At 41.1% G+C, this 21,656-nt stretch overlaps 2 protein-coding genes across 2 annotated transcripts in view; both read left to right on the plus strand.

Annotated features, from left to right (window-relative positions):
* Positions 1 to 3,923: 3,923 nt before the first annotated feature.
* On the plus strand, positions 3,924 to 10,569 carry LOC132393683 (cyclin-dependent kinases regulatory subunit 2). The gene is made up of 3 exons (XM_059969089.1): positions 3,924 to 4,097; positions 9,091 to 9,218; positions 10,204 to 10,569. Exons 1-3 carry the CDS (start codon positions 4,039 to 4,041, stop codon positions 10,254 to 10,256), a joined length of 240 nt encoding a protein of 79 aa, XP_059825072.1. The 5' UTR covers positions 3,924 to 4,038; the 3' UTR covers positions 10,257 to 10,569.
* Positions 10,570 to 18,905: 8,336 nt separating this feature from the next.
* The window catches only part of LOC132394128 (selenocysteine insertion sequence-binding protein 2-like), an 84,973-nt gene continuing 82,222 nt past the window's right edge, over positions 18,906 to 21,656 (plus strand). The window contains exon 1 of the mRNA XM_059969896.1: positions 18,906 to 19,142. Coding sequence (XP_059825879.1) covers positions 19,113 to 19,142 — 30 coding nt within the window. The 5' untranslated portion in view covers positions 18,906 to 19,112. The remainder of the gene's footprint in view (positions 19,143 to 21,656) is intronic.

The raw sequence follows: 21,656 nt of genomic DNA on the forward strand, positions 1-21,656 counted from the left end.
GAAAAAAAGGAGTGGGGGTGGAAGTGGGGGGGAAGCACCAGAGGGAGATGGAGAACAGGCAAACAACTAAATATGTCAGGGATGGGGTAAGAAGGGGAGGAGGGGCATTAACAGAAGTTAGAGAAGTCAATGTTCATGCCATCAGTTGGGAGGCCACCCAGCCGGTATATAAGGTGTTGTTCCTCCAACCTGATTTTGGATTCATTTTGACAATAGAGGAGGCCATGGATAGACATATCAGAATGGGAATGGGACATGGAATTAAAATGTGTGGCCACTGGGAGATCCTGCTTTTTCTGGTGGACTGAGCATTGGTGTTCAGCGAAACGGTCTCACAGTCTGAGTCAGGTCTCACCAATATATAAAAGGCCACACCGGGAGCACCGAACGCAGTATACCACACCGGCCGACTCACAGGTGAAGTGTCTCCTCACCTGGAAGGACTGTCTGGGGCCCTGAATGGTGGTGAGGGAGGAAGTGTAAGGGCAGGTGTAGCACTTGTTCAGCTTACAAGAATAAGTGCCAGGAGGGAGATGGATGGGAAGGGGAGGACGAGTGGACAAGGGAGTCACTTAGGGTGCGATCCCTGCGAAAAGCAGAAAGGTGGGGAGGGAAAAATGTGTTTGGTAATGGGATCCCTTTGGAGGTGGCGGAAGTTACGGAGAATTGGAGGCTGGTGGGGTGGTAGGTCAGGACAAGGGGAACCCTATCCTGAGTGGGGTGGCGGGTGGATGGGGTGAGGGCAGATGTGTGGGAAATGGGAGAGATGCATTTCAGAGCAGAGTTGATGGTGGACAAAGGGAAGCCCCTTTGTTTAAAAAAGGAAGACATCTCCTTCATCCTGGAATGGAAAGCCTCATCTTGAGAGCAGATGTGGAGGAGACGGAGGAATTGTGAGAAGGGGATAGAATTTTTGCAAGAGACAGGGTGGGAAGAGGAATAGTCCGGGTAGCTGTGAGAGTCTGTAGGCTTATAGTAGATATCAGTAGATAGGCCATCTCCAGAGATGGAGACAGAAAGATCAAGAAAGGGGAGAGAGGTGTTGGAAATGGACCAGGTAACTTTGAGGGCTGGGTTAAAGTTGGAGGCAAAGTTAATGAAGTCGACGAGCTCAGCATGCGTGCAAGAGACAGCGCCAATGCAGTCATCGATGTAGCGAAGGAAAAGAGGGGGATGGATACCGGTATAGACTTGGAACATGGACTGTTCCACAAAGCCAACAAAAAGGCAGGCATAACTGGGACCCATACGGGTGCCCATGGCTACACCCTTGGTTTGGAGGAAGAAGGGAGGAGCCAAAGGAGAAATTATTGAGAGTAAGAACTAATTCCGTTAGATGGAGGAGAGTGGTGGTAGAGGGGAATTGATTAGGTCTGGAATCCAAAAAAAAGCGAAGAGCTTAGAGACCATCTCGGTGGGGGATAGAGGTATATAGGGACTGGACGTCCATGGTGAAAATAAGACGGTAGGGGCCAGGGAACTCAAAATCATTGAAAAAATTCAAAGCATGAGAAGTGTCACGAACATAGGTGGGAAGAGTTTGAACAAGGGGGGATAAGGCAATTAAAATGATGATTTGGAGGATGCAATTGTCGATAGCATTGTATGAATGCAGTCCATTATCTGCACTAGGTGTCTGCGCTCTTTTTATTTATTGTGTACACTGGATGAATTCCTTCGTAAATAACAATTAGGAACTAATACGCAATTTTATAGTACTGTAATAGCATTGGTAGTGTTTGAATTTGTTTTGCTTTTCATTTAAATACATAATTTATTACTCAGTTTGTCTTTTTATACCTTTTTAACTATTTCCATGAAACTTTGGCTAATTTGGCAGCTGCTTAATTGGGGCAAAATGTACTGGTTCCAATGTGCCCCAATTAACGAGAATCCACTGTATTTTCTTTACTGCTGTTTCTTCAAAAAACTATGTTAAATGTAGCAAACACAAACCTTTATATAAATCTGTGTTGGTTATTTACACTTATAAAATCAGTATTTGTTAATAAAAGTATTTTTGTGCTATAGCAACACACACAAAATGCTGTAGGAATTCAGCAGGCCAGGCAGCATCAATGGAAAAGAGTACAGTGGATGTTTCAGCCCAAGACATCAACTGTGCTCTTTTCCATTGCTGCTGCCTGGCTTGCTGAGTTCCTATAGCATTTTGTGCGTTTTGCTCGGATCTCCAGCATTTGCGGATTTTCTCGTTTGTGTTTGTCCTATAGCCCCTGTTTGAACCATTGATAATTCATTTCCTTCACTTGCTTATACTGTATACAACATAAGATTAAAAAAAGGGGCCAGGGTAAGCCATTCAGCCACCCCATCCCCCAAGTATGTTCTGTCATACATTATTATCATGGCTAATCTTTTCTCTCGGTGAAATTTTCGAGCTGTATCCCTATATTTCTTGATTCTCTGATTGTCTCAAGATCTATCAATCTTTGCTTTCAATGAACACAACTGAGACTGTATAAACCTCTGCCACAGACAAATCCAAATGTTTACCGTCCTGCGAGTGAGTTTCTCCTCATCTTGCTTCTAAACAGCCTATGCCTATTTCCATGAGAATTATTTACACTCTTCTAAACTCTGTAGATTATTGGCCCAATCTGCTTAATCACCCCTCGGAGGCAAATCCCATCCCTGGAGTCAGCCCAGCTATAAAAAAAATCCTCCAGGTGCAGTCTCATTGAAGCCCTATACGTTTTCCTTACCTATCCCTGTAGTTAAAAACACCTATAATAAGAAGGAATGTACACTTTGACCACCCACCCCCACCCTCACTTGATCACTTGCAGCTCCTGCATTTGAACTATTGATGGCTTGTGTATTAACATTACTCAATCACGCAACCTATCCTCATGCTCTCTAATCCAAAGATTCTATGCACCTACCATGCTCTGTATAAAACACCTATCTCTGGCATCCCCCCCCCCCCCATGTTTTCCTTGAATCACCTTAAAATTCTGTCTTTTCAGTGGCATCTTGGGAAAAATGTGCTGGCTGTCCACTCTACCTACGCCTCTTATCAATTTACACACCTCAATCAAATCACCTCTTATGATCCTTCACTCTAAATAAACCTCAACCAAATTGTTAATTGCAAAAGGGGGGGAGCCCAAGCACTGATACCAGTGACACCCAATTATCACAAACTGCCAACCTGAAAGTGATCTGTTTATTCCATTGTTTGCTTTTTATTTAGTAGCCAGTTCTCAATTCATGTCAATAACAAAAACAGAAAATACTGGAAGCGTTCAATAGTTGAACCACTATGCCTAACGATAGTGGTAGAATTAATACCTTACGTCTGAAACCTTTTGTCAAGATAGATGCTGACTTGCTGAATGTTTGCAGCGTTTTCTATTTTTGATCAGTACAGTACTCCAATTACATAGGCTCTAACCTCACTAGTTACCTCCTGTGTAGAACCTGATTGAAAGCTTTCCAAAAATCCAGTAACTCACATCTATTCCATTAGTCATATTTCGACTCCGGAAGATTCATCAGACATGATTCCTGAAGTCTATGTCGACTCTATTCCATCCTATTACTTTTTTTCCAAGATGATCTGTGAATACTTTGAGTAATGACCATGTACGTGCTAGTTAGGTGCAATAAGGCAAAACCTGAGTTTCATATCTAAGTAAATGTTGAAAATTAATATTCTATGTAGCTTTAGTGAGGAAAGAAAATGCAACACGATCTGAAAAAAAATGTAATACTGGGAATTAAAAGGGTCTGGTTTATATTTTGCTTGCCTTTGATTGGGCTCGAGCACGTGGTTAAAATGGGAGGCTGCACGCGCGCTCATTTAGCGCCGAGCTCGCGCTGCGCGATCGTTCCCAGGGCCGAGGTTGGAACCCAGCCGCGCGCCCGCCCGCCCGCAGTCACATGATTTCCGAATAGTCCAATGGGCGAGTGCCGGTCCGATTCAAATCGCCTCGTGGAGCTCTCCAGTCGGAACGGTTATTTGGAGCCGTGTTGTCACTGCTTTAGAGTTGCTTAGCCCACGTCGAGCAGGCAGACATGTCGAACAAACAAATTTACTACTCGGACAAGTATTATGACGACCAGTATGAGTACAGGTAAGTAGTTATGTCACCTCAAGTGATGCGCAATGGTTTCTAAGCGCCTCGACTCTGCAGTGAATGGGCGGAAGGTAAACACTGGTTGTTCCGACGCCGGGAGCTGACGTTTATATACATGTTTCTCTCCAATGATCGGGGAAGGTGACCCGGGTTTTGGGGCTGGTGAAGAGCGTTACGGCTCGACTCCATGGCTGGGTGAGCGCGAGCCGTTTGCCGCTGGTGTGTGACGTCAGGCACGGAGAGGGCGCGGTTAACGGACCGACGCCATCTTGCCGCCTGCTGCGCTCCGGTCACTGTGCTTACCACCGCTCCTCAGAGAGGCCCAAAGCTGCGCTTGGCTTCTGCCAATGGCTGCCTTCCATCCTGCTTTACTGGCCTATTTGCTGACCTGTAAACAGCCCAGCCGTTAGCGGTGCGGTGGCGAAAGACCGGCATTGAGGAAAGGTGCTCAATGGCCACTGGTTGAGGGCTGCTGATTCTTAATACTTAATGCATTGAGTCGGAATCTGAGATTTCTGCTTTTTTTTCATTCTTGAAGTAGGTTCTGGATGGACCTCGAACTGACCCATGAATTGCTATCTCCATAGGCGCTGCACAACTATGTTCCCCCTTCCCCATTTCGGTACCTACTATACTTGGCCTGTTTATTTCTAGTTGATAAAGTGCACAATTTTGGGCATCAACTAAATTGCAAAAATATCTTCTGAATAATAATCAATGAATGGCATGTTCTGACGATGGGCTTTTGACATGAAACATTAAATCTGTCTCCGCGAAAGCCAGTGAACATGTTGGGGTATTTCCATCTGCAGTTTTCCCCCTTTCATCAGAAGTTAAGTTGTAGTTTGTACCGTAATAAAAGTCTGCTGGGTAGTGCTGAACATGTTACTTAATCACATCAGTATATTGTGCTTCTGAAGTACAGAAGAACTGTGGGGTTCAAAATTCAAAGTAAACTTATAAAAATGTTTTATTGAGGTACAGTGTGGAATAGGCCTTTCAAGCCATGCTGCCTAACAATCCCCAGACTTAATCCTAGTCCAATCATGGGACAATTTACAATGACTAATTAACCTACCAGCTGGCAGGTAGGTCTTTGGACAGTGGGAGAAAACCAACATGATCATGAAGAATGTACAAACTCCAGTGTGCAGAAGACAAACTGCAGATTTGAATTCTTATTCTCAGTATTGTCAAAGGGATCGTAGAGTGTAGTGGTGAATGAAGTTGTGCATGCTGGTTCAGGAAACTGATAGGGCCCTGTACTGGGCCTTCAGCCTACAATGTTGTGCTGACCTTTTAATCTACTCTTAAGATCAAGCTAACACTTCCCTCCTACATACTCCTCCATTTTTCTATTGTAGGACAATAACCTCAACCTTGTAGTGTGGGAACCAAGGCAACTGCTCCTCCTACCTGTTGGCAAACATGGGGGGAATCTTTGGGTGCTGCACTTTTTGTAGTGGCGTGCCATGTAAATGTACTCAATGGTGGGGAGGGCTATGCCTGTAATGCACTGGGCTGTATCCTCCAGTTTCTGTAGCTTTTTCTATTCCTGGAATTGGTGTTTCTATACCACAGATCATGATGCAACCAATTTGGACACTCAACTGTGTATGGAAGTTGGTCAAAGTTTTTGGAGACATAACAAATCTATGTGAACTTATAAGAAAGTAGAGGCATTGTTGTACCTCCTTTGTGATGACACTGTGTGCTGGTCTCAGGACAAATCCTCTGAGATGAGATTTTGCTAATGGGGGCTTAATGATACTAATTAGATCAATTGGTTCAAAAGGGCAGAAACAGGCTGTCTGTGTCAGCCGTCAATAACACCCATCTATACCACCTAAGTTTGACCCATTGCCTTCTATATGGTGACATTTGGTGTCTTGGAATGAGGTGCCTTCTGCAGCTTTAGATGGTGCATTCTGAATTTCAACTAAATATTCAAGTCTCTTGTTTCTTACTTTACCTATACCTTCTGGTTATAGTCACCTTTGCTAATTTAAAAAAACATCTGCGCTATCTATCCCCCTCATTGTGTGCCTCAGTCAAGGCATCCATCCCCATCTATGATCTAAAGAAAATACACATCTGAATTTTTTCTCATTATAATTGAAACACCCCTGGGGGCAGCATTTGTGTGCTGTCTCATGTATTCACATCATACAGTGTGATGACTGGAATTGCACATTATTCCAGCTGGTATCATACAGTTGTGCCTTTAATCTCCTTGTGTTTGTTTCTGAACCAATAAAACCATCTGATATGTTGCATTATCCACTGGAGGTACTACTGCAGCCTTTATTGGGCAATGAACAGAAGAACCTTGGAATGCCATGTAGTTCATTTCCCTCCTTGTAAGCATCTTTATCACCTTAAGCTAAAGAGCTCAGCTTTCCAACACAAAGGTAATTTTTAAAAATCAATTTGCCAAATTTTCCTGGGTCCAATTGGGCTCTTGCCTTTATGTTCCATTTTCCAATAAGGGAACTTGTCAAAGGCAACAATGAAGTTCACAGACTACATCAGTCATGCTAATGCCACTACTCACTAAGCCAGCTCTGGAAAAAATTCAGTTCAATTGGTCATATGGATCTCTAAAAGTTGTGCTACTGTTTTTGCCTAAAATATCTGCTCTCTTTAGATGCTGCTTGATCTGCTAGATACTTCCCAAGTTTTCTGTTGTTTGATTTTGGCCCAAGTGCTAAGAGTTCAGCTCAAGATTGAAGAGAGGGAGATGGGTTACTGAGTTCTGGAATGTAATTTAGGGTGTAAGTAATTGGGCAAACTAACAGAATATTAAGTTTTTCGGGAAGGATAATTGGAGGTGTTCTGCTTCAGTTATAGAGGATGCTACATGTGTATATTGGTATTCATACTAATAAGTATGGTATTGGTAAATTTAAGGTGGTTCCATGAAGGTCTCATTGGATTAATCGGCATCTATGGAAGCGGAGGAATGATCATGGTTTTTTCCCCCTACACCTAATTTTTACATTTGTGTCCTATTATTAATATCTCCTGTGAGGAGACCAGACCTTTGTAGGTGCAGTCTTATCAGGGTTGAATTTAATGCTGGGGCATAACTTGTTGATTTTTATTACACAAGGACACCAAGGTCTATTAATGTGCAAGACTTCAATCTCTCCCATTCAATGGGGGAGAATAATCTAATGAGCTGACTTCCCATTTTTCCATTGTATTGAATCTGCCATGTCCTTGTCCATTATCAACAGCAAAGTCCTGTCATTCCTATCATTGATCATCTTTGTAAAGAGCAGACAGCTCAGATCTTACCCTTGTGGCATTCACCAGTCACAACTTCCCAACTTGAAGATGACCTATTCATATTCCCTGTATTCATGAACACTCCACAACCAATTTTTTTTTATATTTGTATTATATTTTATATTTTTATAAATAAAAATATATTTTTTATTTTTATATTTATATACGCAAACCAGGGCATTATAATATGGAGAGCAGGCTCCCCCTCTCCTTGCATCTGATGAATCCAAAGGAATTTTGGATTGCACTTTGGAAGAATAAACCAAGGTAGAACATACAATGGTAAATGATAGGGCACTGAGGAGTGCAGCAGAACAGGATCTGGGAATACAAATACATAATTCCCTAAAAGTGGCATCACAGGTAGATAGGGTAGTAAAGAGGGCTTTTGGAACATTGGCCTTTATAATTCAAAGTATTGAGTATAAGAGTTAGAATGTTATGGTGAGGTTGTATAAGGCATTGGTGAGGTCGAATTTGGAGTATTGTGTGCAATTTTAGTCACTGCATTACAGGACGGGTATTAATAAGGTTGAAAGAGTGCAGAGAAGGTTTACAAGGATGTTGCTGGGACTTGAGAAACTGAGTACAGAGAAAGGTTGAATAGGTTAGGACTTTATTCCCTGGAGTGTAGAAGAATGAGGGGAGATTTGATAAGGTATATAAAGTTGATGGGTATAGATGGAGTGAATGCAAACAGGCTTTCTCCACTGAGATTAGGGGAGAAAAAACCAGGAGGCATGGGTTAATGGTGAAAGGGGGGGGAAGTTTGAAGGGAACTTGGGGGAGCTTCTTCACACAATGGTGGGAGTGTGGAATGAGCTGCCAGATGAAGTGGTAAATACAGGCTCACTTTTAACATTTGAAAAAAACTTGGACAGGTTTATGGAGGGATATGGTCCAGGTGCAGGTCAGTGGGACCAGACAGAAATGGTTTGGCACAACCAAGAAGGGCCAAAAGCCCTGTTTCTGTGCTGTTATGTTCTATGGAATGGCAAGGACTGAGACTATTTGGCACCAGTGGTGATTGTAGGCTTGCCAGCCAGTCTTGAACTCCAATGTTGGACTACCTTAGACTACAGCAACTGATTTCTTTACAGGGTTTACTCTTGAAGCCTTCCTCATGAGTGGGTATAACCACAAGGCAGTGGATGTTTGCGTCCAGAGTTTTCCTTCTAAATAAGCTGCCAGCCACAGTTGACGAACTTAACCTGCCCAAATCAACTGTTTTCAAGGCACCAGTAACCTGTGTTTGCCCCTTCTTCAGTAGAAACTGTTTTGTTGGGTTTGGTAGCTAAGCCATACATGAAGGCCAGGAGCTGGATTTGGTTTTCAGATGCTATTTGAGAGACATACCATTGGGAGCATTTAATAGGTAGTGGAAGCTTAACCCACTACTGGTTATGACCACTTTAAAGTCCCATGTTTGCCACAAGGGATTATTAACCCAAGTTAGATAAGACCCATTTCAGATCAAAGTCCTGAAAGTTCAGATATCTCACCCTGGCCACCCTTCCTTAAATAGTGGATTTTAATACATTCCATTCTGTGAAATTGTTAAAACAGAAGTCCTTGGTTGTCAATCATTTTTTAGTTCACTGATGTTTAAGGTAAATGTATTTTTGTTAGCAAGTCTATATGACAGTGTTACAGAATTATTGATTATATAACCAGAACTTCTTTTTTGATTCAAAAACAGGCATGTTATGTTGCCCAAGGAGCTTGCAAAGCAAGTACCAAAGACTCATCTTATGTCTGAGGATGAATGGCGGAAACTAGGTGTGCAGCAGTCTCTGGGCTGGGTCCATTACATGATGCATGAACCAGGTATTCTCTTTTAATCAATAAGAACTTGTATAGACTTCTCAAAGTTCATGCAATTAAATGTCTGCTATTGAAATAACTTGTCTGCTTCCCAGTCCATTATTCAATTTCTTGTCTTGTGATTTATTTTTGAAGTTTGTAAGACTAGCAGAGTGAAGTATATTGTAAAATCTCTTGCGAGACGTAATGACACTTAATAGAAGTCAAAAACAAACTAAACAACTTCCTCACTTTTCTGCTGTGGAAACTGGCACATGTTGCTGAATGTTTGGATGTACAAGAAAGGTCAGTAGTATGTGGGCATGACAATGGGGAGGAAAAACATGACTTCAGAAATGGAGAAAGAACCATGTTGCCCACAGTTGGTTTGGAGGTATTAGCTCAACTCTAAATATTTGCCATGTTTTTGGGTATTAAATGTTATTTTAAAATACAAGCCCCATGTGCAAAATAAATTGCACAGATGAATTCTTCAGGCTATTTTCCTATAAATGTGCAACTGAAGGGGCAAGGTTCATCCCAGATAAGCTGATTTTTAAAATTTAGTCTTGTATCAGTTTGCATGATTTCACTTGAAGGTGTTTGTATGGTGGTAGTGGAAATGGGGTGTTGGATGGAGGCTTTTCATGATTTGAAAAGAGTGATTGCCTGTCCAAGGGATGTTTCATTTATAATGTTAAAAAGGTGCTCAAATTGTTCTCCATGTCAAATTAAATGTTAATAGTGCTGTTCTGCAATGTATCAGATTTTCTCCCCTCACTTTTAAACTGTACTTTTTAAGTGGACTGAAAGTAATATGTTGGGTCAGAATGAAACAAATGTACCATTGAGGAAATAATTTTATATTGAGTACAGAATATTCTGTACAGAAGTAACTTTTTCCCTTGGTTAAGTCCTGTTTTTTAAGACCTGATTATTTAATGTTTATACTGAAGGACTAGGAATCGGGCAACAATACTTGTAAATTAACACTGCTTTTTATTTCCAGAGCCCCATATTCTACTGTTCCGAAGACCTCTTCCTAAGGACCAGGAAAAATAAATCTTCATTTTCTGGAAATTTCTGGGACTTCATGTAAATATTGTAGTATTCAATGAATACATTAAAATTGTACAAATTCATTCAAACCTGTGTATGAGCTGTATTCTAAACAGCAATAGAGCTCATTGTGGTGCAGCGGGTTTAGACTGCTGTGAGACATATTTAAAAACAAAAGTACAAGGAGTCAAAATGATGTTGGTTCCACTCTTTAAAAAAAAATTAAAAAAAATTATAGTTTCTGTTAACTTTTTCCTGTAAACTCCATTTTGTCTTGTTTTCTTGATTGATGCAGTTGTGAATAAAAAAAAAATTAAAAATTGTGTATTTGGTTTAAGTTTTTTTCGGGGGGTGGGGGGGGGGTATTAAGTAAGTACATGCAATAGACCCAGATTTTGAATTTGACTCCCAAGTCTGGTTTGGTGTTCATTTTTTGTAAATGTAACAACTTTCAATGGACTGGATGTTATTTGCTAAATAAATATTACTATGTCTATAATTTCCTTCCAGTTGGTTGTAGATTACAGGGCTTTGAACACTTTTCCAAATAGTTATGGTCTCAGTTCATGTGATTTTGCTGGTATAATCTAAACTAGACAATGTTCTCAAATTACTTGGCAGAATTCATGTCATGACTTCCTTGTCCACTCATCCTTTCATACAGATCTCCCACCTGGTACACAAACTGCAAGTGTAACAAATGTTACACCCACTCTACACCATCTCCCTCACTACCAATCAGAGCCTCAAACAGTCCTTCCAGGTGAGGTAACACTTCATTTGCATGCTTACAAGGATCATCTATTATCTGGTGCTCCTGTGCAGCTTCCTATACATTGAGACCCAATATAGATTGAGGGATGCTTTGAAATGCACCTTCACTCTGCAAAAGACCAGTGGCCACCCATTTAAATTAGAACATAAAATAGTACAGTACAGGCCCTTTGGCCCACAATGTTGTGCTGATCCTTAAACCCTGCCTCTCATATCCCCTCCCCCACCTTAAATTCTTCCATATTCCTGTCTGGTAGTCTCTTAAATATCAATTTCTTGTCCATGACCTGCTCTACTGCCATAATAAAGCCTCACTGAGGTTGGAGGAGTAACACCTCCTTTTCCATCTGGGTAACCTCCAATCTGATGGCATGAACATTGATTTCTCTAACTTCTGGTAAGCTTTCCCTTTTTTCCATTCCCCATTCTGGTATCCTTCTCAACCCTACTCACCAGCCCATCTTCCTCCCTTTGATGCCCCTCCTCCTCCTTCCATCTATCACCTCCCAGCTTAATTTTTTTTTGGTTATTTAGGACATGTCTATTTCAAAAGATTGCTATCAATGATCTACATTTTAAAACCACCTGTGTACTGGGGCTTGATCTTAATTTTGACAGCAGTAAACGGTTACAAAATTGGTAATCCTAAGATTTGGAGAGCTAACATCAATTTTGAGGATGCCTTCTATTAAACTTTTATATAGCTCTATTCTGATTTTATAACTCTGCTTTTACAGTGCTAGAGTGCACACAAGCAATAAAAGAGCTGTAATTCTAAATCTTGCATCCAAATAAATAGTAACATTTCTGTCCATTCAGTGTTGTACAAAAGACTCCATTTGAGATTTGGAGAACAGGATATTCATTGGTAACACCATGGGTAAAATGTCCACCATTGTTATCCAGGGATATCTAAATGAAAGGTACTATTGCTATGAGAACAGGGGCTTGGGACTAATTGTCCCTTGACTACTCAGGTTTTTCAGCTACCTGTAAAGTACAATTAAAAATGTTCTATTTGCCTAGATCTTTCTATTTATGATTCAGGGCAAGGCAGTGGTCCAGTGTGTCTGCTAACCATTTTGTAAGCTACCTTCTGACTCTCACTATCCCAATGCAAACTTTCTCTTTTAGGTGTACTATGATTTTTTTTAAACTGAGTAGTATAATGGGAGTATTTTCATTTTTTTAAAAATATTTGTTTGAAAACAACAGGAAGATTGGAGTAGGTATATGCCATTTAATCTTTTGAGCCTGCTGTGTCATGTGATCATTGCAATGTTTCACTCAGTACCACATAGCCATGTTCCCTGGAAATCTAGATATAGAAATGTGCCTCATTCTTAAATATATTCATCAATTTTGTATCCACTGCATTCTTTGATAGAGAATTCCACAAATGCACCACTGCGTGAAGAAATTTCTCCTTGTCTGAAATATCTTTCTCTATATGCTGATACTGTGACTCCTCATGCTCTTGATATCATATTCTCCCAACCAAGGGGAAACTCCCTCTCTATCTGGTTTGTCTAACACTGTCAGCACTTAATTTTTGTTTCAGAGATCCACTGTGGTTGTTCTAAATGTTAGTTAATCAGACCTAGACAATCCATTCTTGCCTTGACATTCTACCATACCAAAAAATTAGCTTGGTGAGTATTGGTTCACTAACTCCATAGAAAATATATTCTACTTAGGGGAGCTGTAAACCACGGTTATTTCCATAAACATGCTGGAAATCTGGAGTAACACAAAATACTGGAGGAACTCCACAGGTCAGGTGGCATCTATGAAAATGAACCAACAGTCGAGCCGGGCCAAGATCCTTCATCGGGACCTAAAAATTGATAGGTGAAGCCTGGGGGGGAGAGATGAAATGAGAAGCTGGGAATTGATAGTGGAAAAAGTAAAAAAGCTGAAGAAGGAATCTGATAGAGGAAAGGCAACCATGGGAGAAAGAGAAGGTGGAGGGACACCAGAGGGAGGCAATGGGCAGGTGAAGAGAATAGGTGAGAAGGGAGTCAGAATGGAGAATGGGAGAAGAGCCAATATTCTGGGTAGTCTCCAACCTGATGGCATAAACATCAATTTCTTCAACTTAAGGTAATTCTCCCCTCTTCAATTTACCACTCTGCCCACTCCCTTACTTCTTCCCTTCACCTGCCTGTCACCTCCCCCTGGTGGCCCTCCTCTTTCTCATGTGGTCCACTCTCTTCTATAAGGTTCCTTCTCCAGTTCTTTACCTTTTCTATTGCCTTACAGCTTTTTACTTACCCCGCCCCATGCCTACCTTATTCTGGTTTGTTCCCCCTTCCATTCTAATCCTGATGAAGGGGCTTGGCCCAAAATATTGACTTTATTCATAATGCTGCCTGACCTGAATTTCTCCAGTATTTTGTGTGTGTTGAAGGATCAACATAATGGGTCCTTGAAGGCTAATATGGACAACAGTGGGTTGAAGAGCCTCTTTCCATGCTGTATGACTCCATTATTATAATTATTTGATACACCTTTTACAAACTACAAATAGGTAAAGATATTGAATTTCAAATTGGAAAGAAGAGCACTATTTTAAAATATTCTTAGTTTGGTAAAAAAAATGTCAAAACAATGAAAGGTAATAGTTTTAAAAACCACATGTATTTCATAAACAATGATGAAATATTTGAAGATATAGAACTTAAGGATAAAACATTTCCAAAAAACAGATAATAATTAACAATTTGAGAATGGTTACTTCATTGCCTCAGCACCTTTGTTGATCTTTCTCACAATACAGCTTGCTTGGAGCTGATGTATATGATAAATGGGAATCTATTCACTCGTTCAGAAGCAAAGTCACCTTAGCATCAGTCATCATCGAGTTGTTCACTAAAGTGTCTGAGAATGGTCTCTGCAGTTAGCATCTGCAATGTTGCATTCCCTCCAGTAGGTTCCTCCATATATTGATAAAGGAAACTTTCTTGGACACATTACAAATTCCACTCTGTCTGAGCTTTTTACACTAACTATGCTTGACCCTATAAATATTCAAATTTCCCTCTAATATTACACTATTATGTTTATAACTAGCTACAGTCTCTATTTATCTGCTCTTTCAATTCATGTTGAATTGAGCCTATAATATCCCATCCGAGTTTTTAAGGTCTGCTCATAAAGCTTCACTGGATAATCCCCCACCAAGAATATCCTCTCTAATGACCATTGTTATGTCCCCTTTCATCAGGAAGGCAACTCCCCCTCTTAACTGGTCATGTCTGTAGCACCTGTATCCTGGAACACTGAGCTGCCAGTCCTGTCCTTCCTTCAGCCATATTCCTGTTATGGCTATGATTTCCCATTCCCCAGACCCAATCCTTGCCCTACGTTCATTTGCCTTACTTGTCAATCTTCTTGTGTTGAAATAAATGTAATTTCAACCTATGGTCTCTCTCTTGCTTGTGCTCCTGTCTGTCTGATGATTAAACTTGCTTTCATTGGCTATAATATCATTCCCCAGTTTCTCATTGGCCACTCTTGCTCACGGTTGAACCCCACTACCTCTCAAGTTTAAACTTTTGCAAATAGCACTAGCAAATCTTGTTTCCAGAATATTGGTCCCCATTCACTTCAGGGGCAATCTGTCACTAGAAGAAATCCCAATGATCCAAGAACTTGAATCCCTGTCTGCTGCACCAATTTCTCAGCAATGCATTCACCTGAGCGTGTAGAGATAAATTTGTAGAGAGATCACAGACTGTTACAAGGAACATAAGATCGTAGCTGATTTTAACTTTCCACACTTTGACTGGGTCTCCCATATTGTAAAAGGACTAGATAGGTTAGAGTTCGTCAAATGTGTTCAGGAAAATTTCCTTAATCAGTATATAGAAGCCCCAATGAGAGAGTGTGCAATATTTAATCTGCTATTTGGAAATGAAACAAGACAGGTGAGACAAGTTTGTGTAGGGGAACTCTTTGCAACTAGTCATCATAATGCCATTAGTTTCAAAGTAAATATGCAAAAATGTGTAGGGAAACTTGATTCTCAAGAGATATTGAGGCCCTGGTTTAGAAAAACAAGGGGGTGTCTAGTAGGTATAGACAGACGGGAACAAATGGGGTGCTTATGGAGTATAAGAAATGCAAGGGAAGAAAGAAATCAAGAGGGCTAAAAGAAGGCATGAGATTGCCTTAGCAATCAAGGTGAAGGAGAATCCTAAGGGATTCTACAGATATGATAAGAGCAAAAGGTTTGCAAGGGACAAAACTGATCCTCTGGGAGATTGGAGTAGTAATCCATGTGTGGAGCCGAAAGAGATGAGGGAGATCTTAATTTTTTTTTGCATCTGTATTTACCCAGGAGCCAGACACACAGAGTCTATAGAAGTGAGGCAAAGTGGCATCAACCATGGATCATATACAGATTACAAAGGAGTAGGTGTTTGCTGTCTTGAGGCTAATTAGGGTGGATAAATCTCCAGGGCTTGACAAGGTGTTCTCTCGGACCCTGTAGGAGGCAAGTGCAGAAATTGCAGGGGCCCTAGCAAAGATATTTAAATAATCCTCAGTAACAGCTGAAGGATTGGAGGATAGCCAATGTTGTACTGTTTAAGAAAGGCTCCAAAAGTAAATCAGAAAATTATAGGTCAGCAAGCCTGACATCAATAATGAGAAAGTTATTGGAAAGCAGTCTACGGGACGCCCTGCTCTGCTGGGTGAGAAGCTGACAGTGATGCAGGTGGATGCTTCCCTGGTGTCATGGATTATTGATCACCTGACTGGCAGACCACAGTACATGCGCTTGCAACACTGTGTGTCAGACAGAGTGGTCAGCAGCACTGGTGCTCCACAGGGGACTGTCTCCCTTCATCTTCACCATCTACACCTCGGACTTCAACTACAACACAGAGTCTTGCCATCTTCAGAAGTTTTCTGATGACTCTGCCATATTTGGATGCATCGGTGGGAAACTTTGTCACATAGTGCAAGCAGAATCATCTGCAGCTTAATGTGAAAAAGACTAAGGAGCTGGTGGTGGACCTGAGGAGGGCTAAGGCACCGGTGACCCCTGTTTCCATCCAAGGGGTCAGTGTGGGCATAGTGGAGGATTACAAATACCTGAGGATACGAATGGACAATAAACTGGACTGGTCAAAGAAGACTGAGGCTGTCTACAAGAAGGGTCAGAGCCGTCTCTATTTCCTGTGGAGACTGAGGTCCTTTAACATCTGCCGGAAGATGCTGAGGATGTTCTACGAGGCTGTGGTGGCCAGTGCTATCATGTTTGCTGTTGTGTGCTGGGGCAGCAGACTGAGGGTAGCAGACACCAACAGAATCAACAAACTCATTTGTAAAGCCAGTGATGTTGTGGGGGTGGAACTGGACTCTCTGACGGTGGTGTCTGAAAAGAGGATGCTGTCCAATTTGCATGCCATCTTGGACTATGACTCCCGTCCACTCCATAATGTACTGGTTAGGCACAGGAGTACATTCAGCCAGAGACTCATTCCACCGAGATGTAACACTGAGTGTCATAGGAAGTCATTCCTGCCTTTGGCCATCAAACTTTACAATTCCTCCCTCGGAGTGTCAGACACCCTGAGCCAATAGGCTGGTCCTGGACTTATTTCCACTTGGCATGATTAACTTATTATTATTTAATTATTTATGGTTTTATATTGCTATATTCTTTCACTATTCTTTGTTGGTGCAGCTGTAACGAAACCCAATTTCCCTCGGGATCAATAAAGTATGTCTGTCTGTCTGTCTATGAGTATTTAGATAGACATGGACTGAATAGGGATAATCAGCATGACTTTGTGCATGGTAGGTTGTGTCTAACCAATTTTATAGAGATTTTTGAGAAAGTCACCAGGAAAGATGATGAAGGCAAAGCAGTGGATGTTGTCTACATGGTCTTTAGCAAGGTGTTTGACAAGCACCCGTACGAGTGGTTGGTCAAGAAGATTCAGTCGCTCAGCATTCAAGATGAAGTAGTAACTTGGGTCAGAGAGTCGTAATAGATGGTTACTCTCTAACTGGAGGCCTGAGACTAGAGGGGTGCCAAAGAGATCGGTACTGGGTCTGTTGTTGTTTGTCATCTATATCAACGATCTGGATGATAATGTGGTTAACTGAATCAGCAAATTTGTGGATGACATCAAGATTGGGGGTGTAGTGGACAGTGAGGAAGACTTATCAGAGCTTGCAGCAGGATCTGGATCAGCTGGAAAAATGGCAGATGGAATTTAATGTAGATAAGTGTGAGGTATTGCACTTCAGTAGGATCAACCAGGGTAGGTTTTACGCAGTGAAAGAGGAAGAGGAGTGCAGTAGAACAAAGGGATCTGGGAATACAGGTCCATAATTCATTCAAAGTGGTGGAACTGGTAGATAGCATCATAAAGAAAGCTTTTGGCACACTGGGCTTCATAACTCAAAGTGTTGAGTACAGGAGATGGGATGTTATTTTGAAATTTATAAGACGTTGATGAGGCCTAATTGGAAGTATTGTGTGTAGTTTTGGTCACCTACTTCATGTAAAGATGTAAATAAGGTTGAAAGAGTACAGAAAAATTACAAGGATGTTGCTGGGGCCTGAGTTATAAGGTCTCCTTCCTTACCTCTCCTGGTGGTCATACAACTATTTGTAGCCTGTACTTTGCGTGTGACCACCTCTCTAAAGCTCTTGCCTCTGAGATCTCAGCATCCCAGACAATCTTAAATACATCCAATAATGCAGCTAGGTTCATTTCCTACAATAGTCATCAGGGACACCGGCAGTCTCCCTGATCTCCCAAATCCTACAAGAGAAGCGTGCCACCAACTACCAGTTAGGTCAGTGGCAAATGGAAGAAATACCACCTAACTTCCATGTTGCTCAGCCCTGTAAGAATATTGTTAGTTTCAAAGTACAAAGTAAACTTTATTCTTCTTCTGCCTATATACTCAGCAAACGAGATCAATGAGGGGAGTGCATTTTCAAAGGGTTGTGATATTTCAGATTGCTGTACAAGATAATAAACAGTAGTGACTGTGCTCAGAACAATATTATCCTGGCTTTAAAGACCTTGGGATGTCCCAGTGTTGTAAAAACAATTAATTTCTCCTGCATCATTCTCACTAAAAGTTATGGTGAACTGCCTAATGTCACACCCAATATACAATCTCTGGCTATGCCAATATGTGAGCTCCAAAATCATCATTTTTTCATAATAAATTTTGAAACAGCACATTGGATGCTTTATTGAAATCTGAGAACAGTACATCTATAACCCATGTTACTTCTTCATAGTGGTCAAAGCCATGTTGGCTTTATCCAATTACTTTATATTTCTCCAGATGTTTTTTAGAGTCTGAGTCAAACAGCAGCAAAGCAGACTCTTCATGATGTCCTTCAACCACCATGTACAAGCCTTGGCTATTCTAGCGCTCATCCAGATACTTATTAAATATTGCCAGCGTAACTGCCTTCTTCAGCTTTTCAGGCATTGCAACCACCCGTCAAAGTGAAAACATTTTTTTCTCAGATCTCCTCTAATTCTTAAGTCCATGATTATAGTTGCTTATAAATACCTCTGTAATGGAGGAAAGTTTCTCATTCTCCAACCTGTCTATGCCCTCATAATTTCGCATAACCTCTATGACAGACTTCAGTCTCCACAATACAAGCAAAACAGCCTCCTGATCTCTCCTTAGAACTAAGAATTCCATTGCAAGACAACATCCTAATGAATATCATGCAGTAATAATTTTAATATTTCTAAAGTGTTCGCCATGAAGTTAACTGGCCTGTAGTTTCCTGCTTTCTCTTTCCTTTCCTTTTCAGAATTTGGTTCCTAACACTGGGCAGGTATCATGTTCAAAAATATTTCAATTAAGACATAGCAGAGGGTTATTTTAACGACGAAGGGTCTGGGCCCGAAACGTCGACAGCGCTTCCCCTATAGACGCTGCCTGGCCTGCTGTGTCCCACCAGCACCTCGTGTGTGTTGTTGTTTGAATGCGCGTCCTTCGGCCTGCGGGCCGCCGTAGTGAGGCGGGTATCGATGCTAATTATGACAGCGGAGCGAAAGTACGGTACAACCGTTTGAACCTCTCGTCATGGCTGAGCGGGGTGTGAGCCAGACAAAGGTGAGTCGAGCTCGCTGGGGGCATGTGTCTGTTCGGGGCGAAGGTTTTGGATCGATATGCTGAGATGTTGTCGGGCAGACGGCGCCAAGTGCGACGGGCCCTGTCCAAGCTGAACTCGGCGCGACGCTGAAGCCACGGGACACGGCAGGGTGGCCTCTGAGAAAGGGTCTCGGCCCGAAGCTTCGATCGATTCTGCCTGACTCGCTCAATTCCTCCAACATTTTTGTGTGTAGTGTTGAAGATTCCCAGTACCTGCTGTATCTCTTGGCGTGGCTTTTATGCTCTGTTAATTTGCTTTTTAAAATGCCCTTGTCGCCATTTATCTTTTCTGTACGCATTTGATGTAGTACGAGCAATTCATCTCAAGTTTAGTGAGAACGACGCGGGAGAAATAAATAATGTTTTACAACTCCGGGACGTCCCAAGCCATTTAAAACCAGGCGAATACTGTAAGCTCGGGCACTACTGTTTATCTTGCACAGCAGTTTGAAATATTGTAATCCTTTAAAATACATTCCCCTAATTTTTTTTCTACTTCCAAAAATATTTAGTGATTTACAGAACTAATGGGTACTGTTTTATTTGGCATTAATGCTGATACATGTGTTTGTGTGTTTTGCATAATAGGCGATCTGGCGCGTGGTTATGTTCCGATCAGTGAAACCAAAAGGATTTTGTGCAACATGAGTTTAAATAAAACTGATCACTGCATCTTGCATTGAACTGTGACAATGGCAAATTAGGACTGCTTAGATTAAAAGACGTATCTAAGTTGGTTTTAATTACAGTATCAGATACTCTATTCTGTAAGGCTGAAGCAGTGGTTCTTGATGAACATTTCTTTAGTGCTTTATAATTGTATATAGTATCAGTGATAGATCTGTAGGAATGATAGACTTCACCAGAAAATACGGGTTAAGCAAGAGTGAATAACAGATCTAAGAGCTGATTAAATAAAAATTTAAACCATTCTTGGATTGGAAATTCCACTGTCCCTTCAGGGATTTTAAAAAAACAGCTCAACAACTCTTAAGAGCTGAGGTCTAATTAAAAAGAAAACCTGTGACCTTTTAAAGAAACACCTGCAGAAAGATTGTGGACTGTACTTGCGTTAAGGGGCATAATCCAGATATTGCCCTAAAATTGCAGCTTCACATCATGCTTTGAGAGAACCAAATGCTCTAGATAAGCTCTAGATGTGGGCTTTGAGAAACAGCACAGCTGTGTTACAGTAAGGAGGCAACATTTCTAGTTACCTGGGATCTTTGTATATCGAAAGAGTTAGCTTCCACAAAACTGTGGCGAAATAGAGGGTCGATATGTTTGAATTTTGTCCAAAGAAGCTTTGTAGAAATGTCAACATCCAGGAGTGTTGTTTATACACATATTTGGCCTGTTTTTTGGTAGCAAAAGCAGGTGCTGATAAATATAAAAACTTTTTTTAACCAGTCAATGTACTCCCATTGTAAATACAAAATTTTAGGAAATCTTGAAGTAAAATTACACATTGTAGTTGTTTGCAGTTCTGGTTGCCCAGCTATAAGAAGAATGTCATTCATCTGGAAAGGGTGCCAAAAAGATTTGCAAGGATGTTCCTGGAGAGCTTAGGTTAATTAGAAGAGTCTGGATAGGTTGGGATGTTTTAGAGTGTAGGAGGCTGGGGGATGACCTTTATAGAGGTTTATAAAATCATCAGGTGTGTAGATAAGGTGAATGGTCACAGTCTCTTTCCCAGGGTAGGGCAGAGGTTTAAGGTTCAAGGGGAAAGATTTTCATTCTGAGGATGATGGGTATTTGGAATGATCTGCCAGAAGAAGCTGTAGAAGTGGGTACAATTAGAAAGATTTTCAAGACAAAAATCATTTAGACAGTTACATGGATATGAAAGGTTTAGATGGGCCAAACAGAGATAAATATGTCTGGCTTGAGTATGCACTTGGTTGGTATTGACCGGTCGGTCTGAAGGGCCATTTCTGTGTTGTACAGCTCTGACTATTAAAATTGCATCAGTCAGCTAAAACACGGATACCATCTGGGAAAGGTGAGCAGATTTAACATACTTACTGAGGCCAGTAGGAACGAAAGCATGAAAAATACTGTGTCAGACCAGAGGATTTTTTGCAATTTTTCTTTGGTTGTGGTCATGGGATTTTACCTTAAATGTGTGATCTCTCAGCCATAAAGTAAGAACAGGAGCTACAGTCAACCACAGAATTACTGTAGTCAGAATCAGGTTTATCTTCACTGACATATGCTGTGAAATTTGTTGTTTTGCAGCAACAGTACAGTGAAGGACATATAAGTTACAAAAAATTACAAGAATAAATGAATAATGCAAGACAAATAAGTTAGTCTTCATGTATTTAAGGACCATTTAGAAGTCTGATGACAGAGGTGAAGCAGCAGTTTTTAAATGTGATCTTCAGGCTGCTGTATCTCCTCCCCAATGGTAGTAACACGAAGAGTGCATGTCCTGGATGGAAAGGGTCTTTAATTATGAGAGCACATGGAAAC

This window comes from Hypanus sabinus, chromosome 5, assembly GCF_030144855.1.
Source record: "Hypanus sabinus isolate sHypSab1 chromosome 5, sHypSab1.hap1, whole genome shotgun sequence".
Taxonomy (NCBI): domain Eukaryota; kingdom Metazoa; phylum Chordata; class Chondrichthyes; order Myliobatiformes; family Dasyatidae; genus Hypanus; species Hypanus sabinus.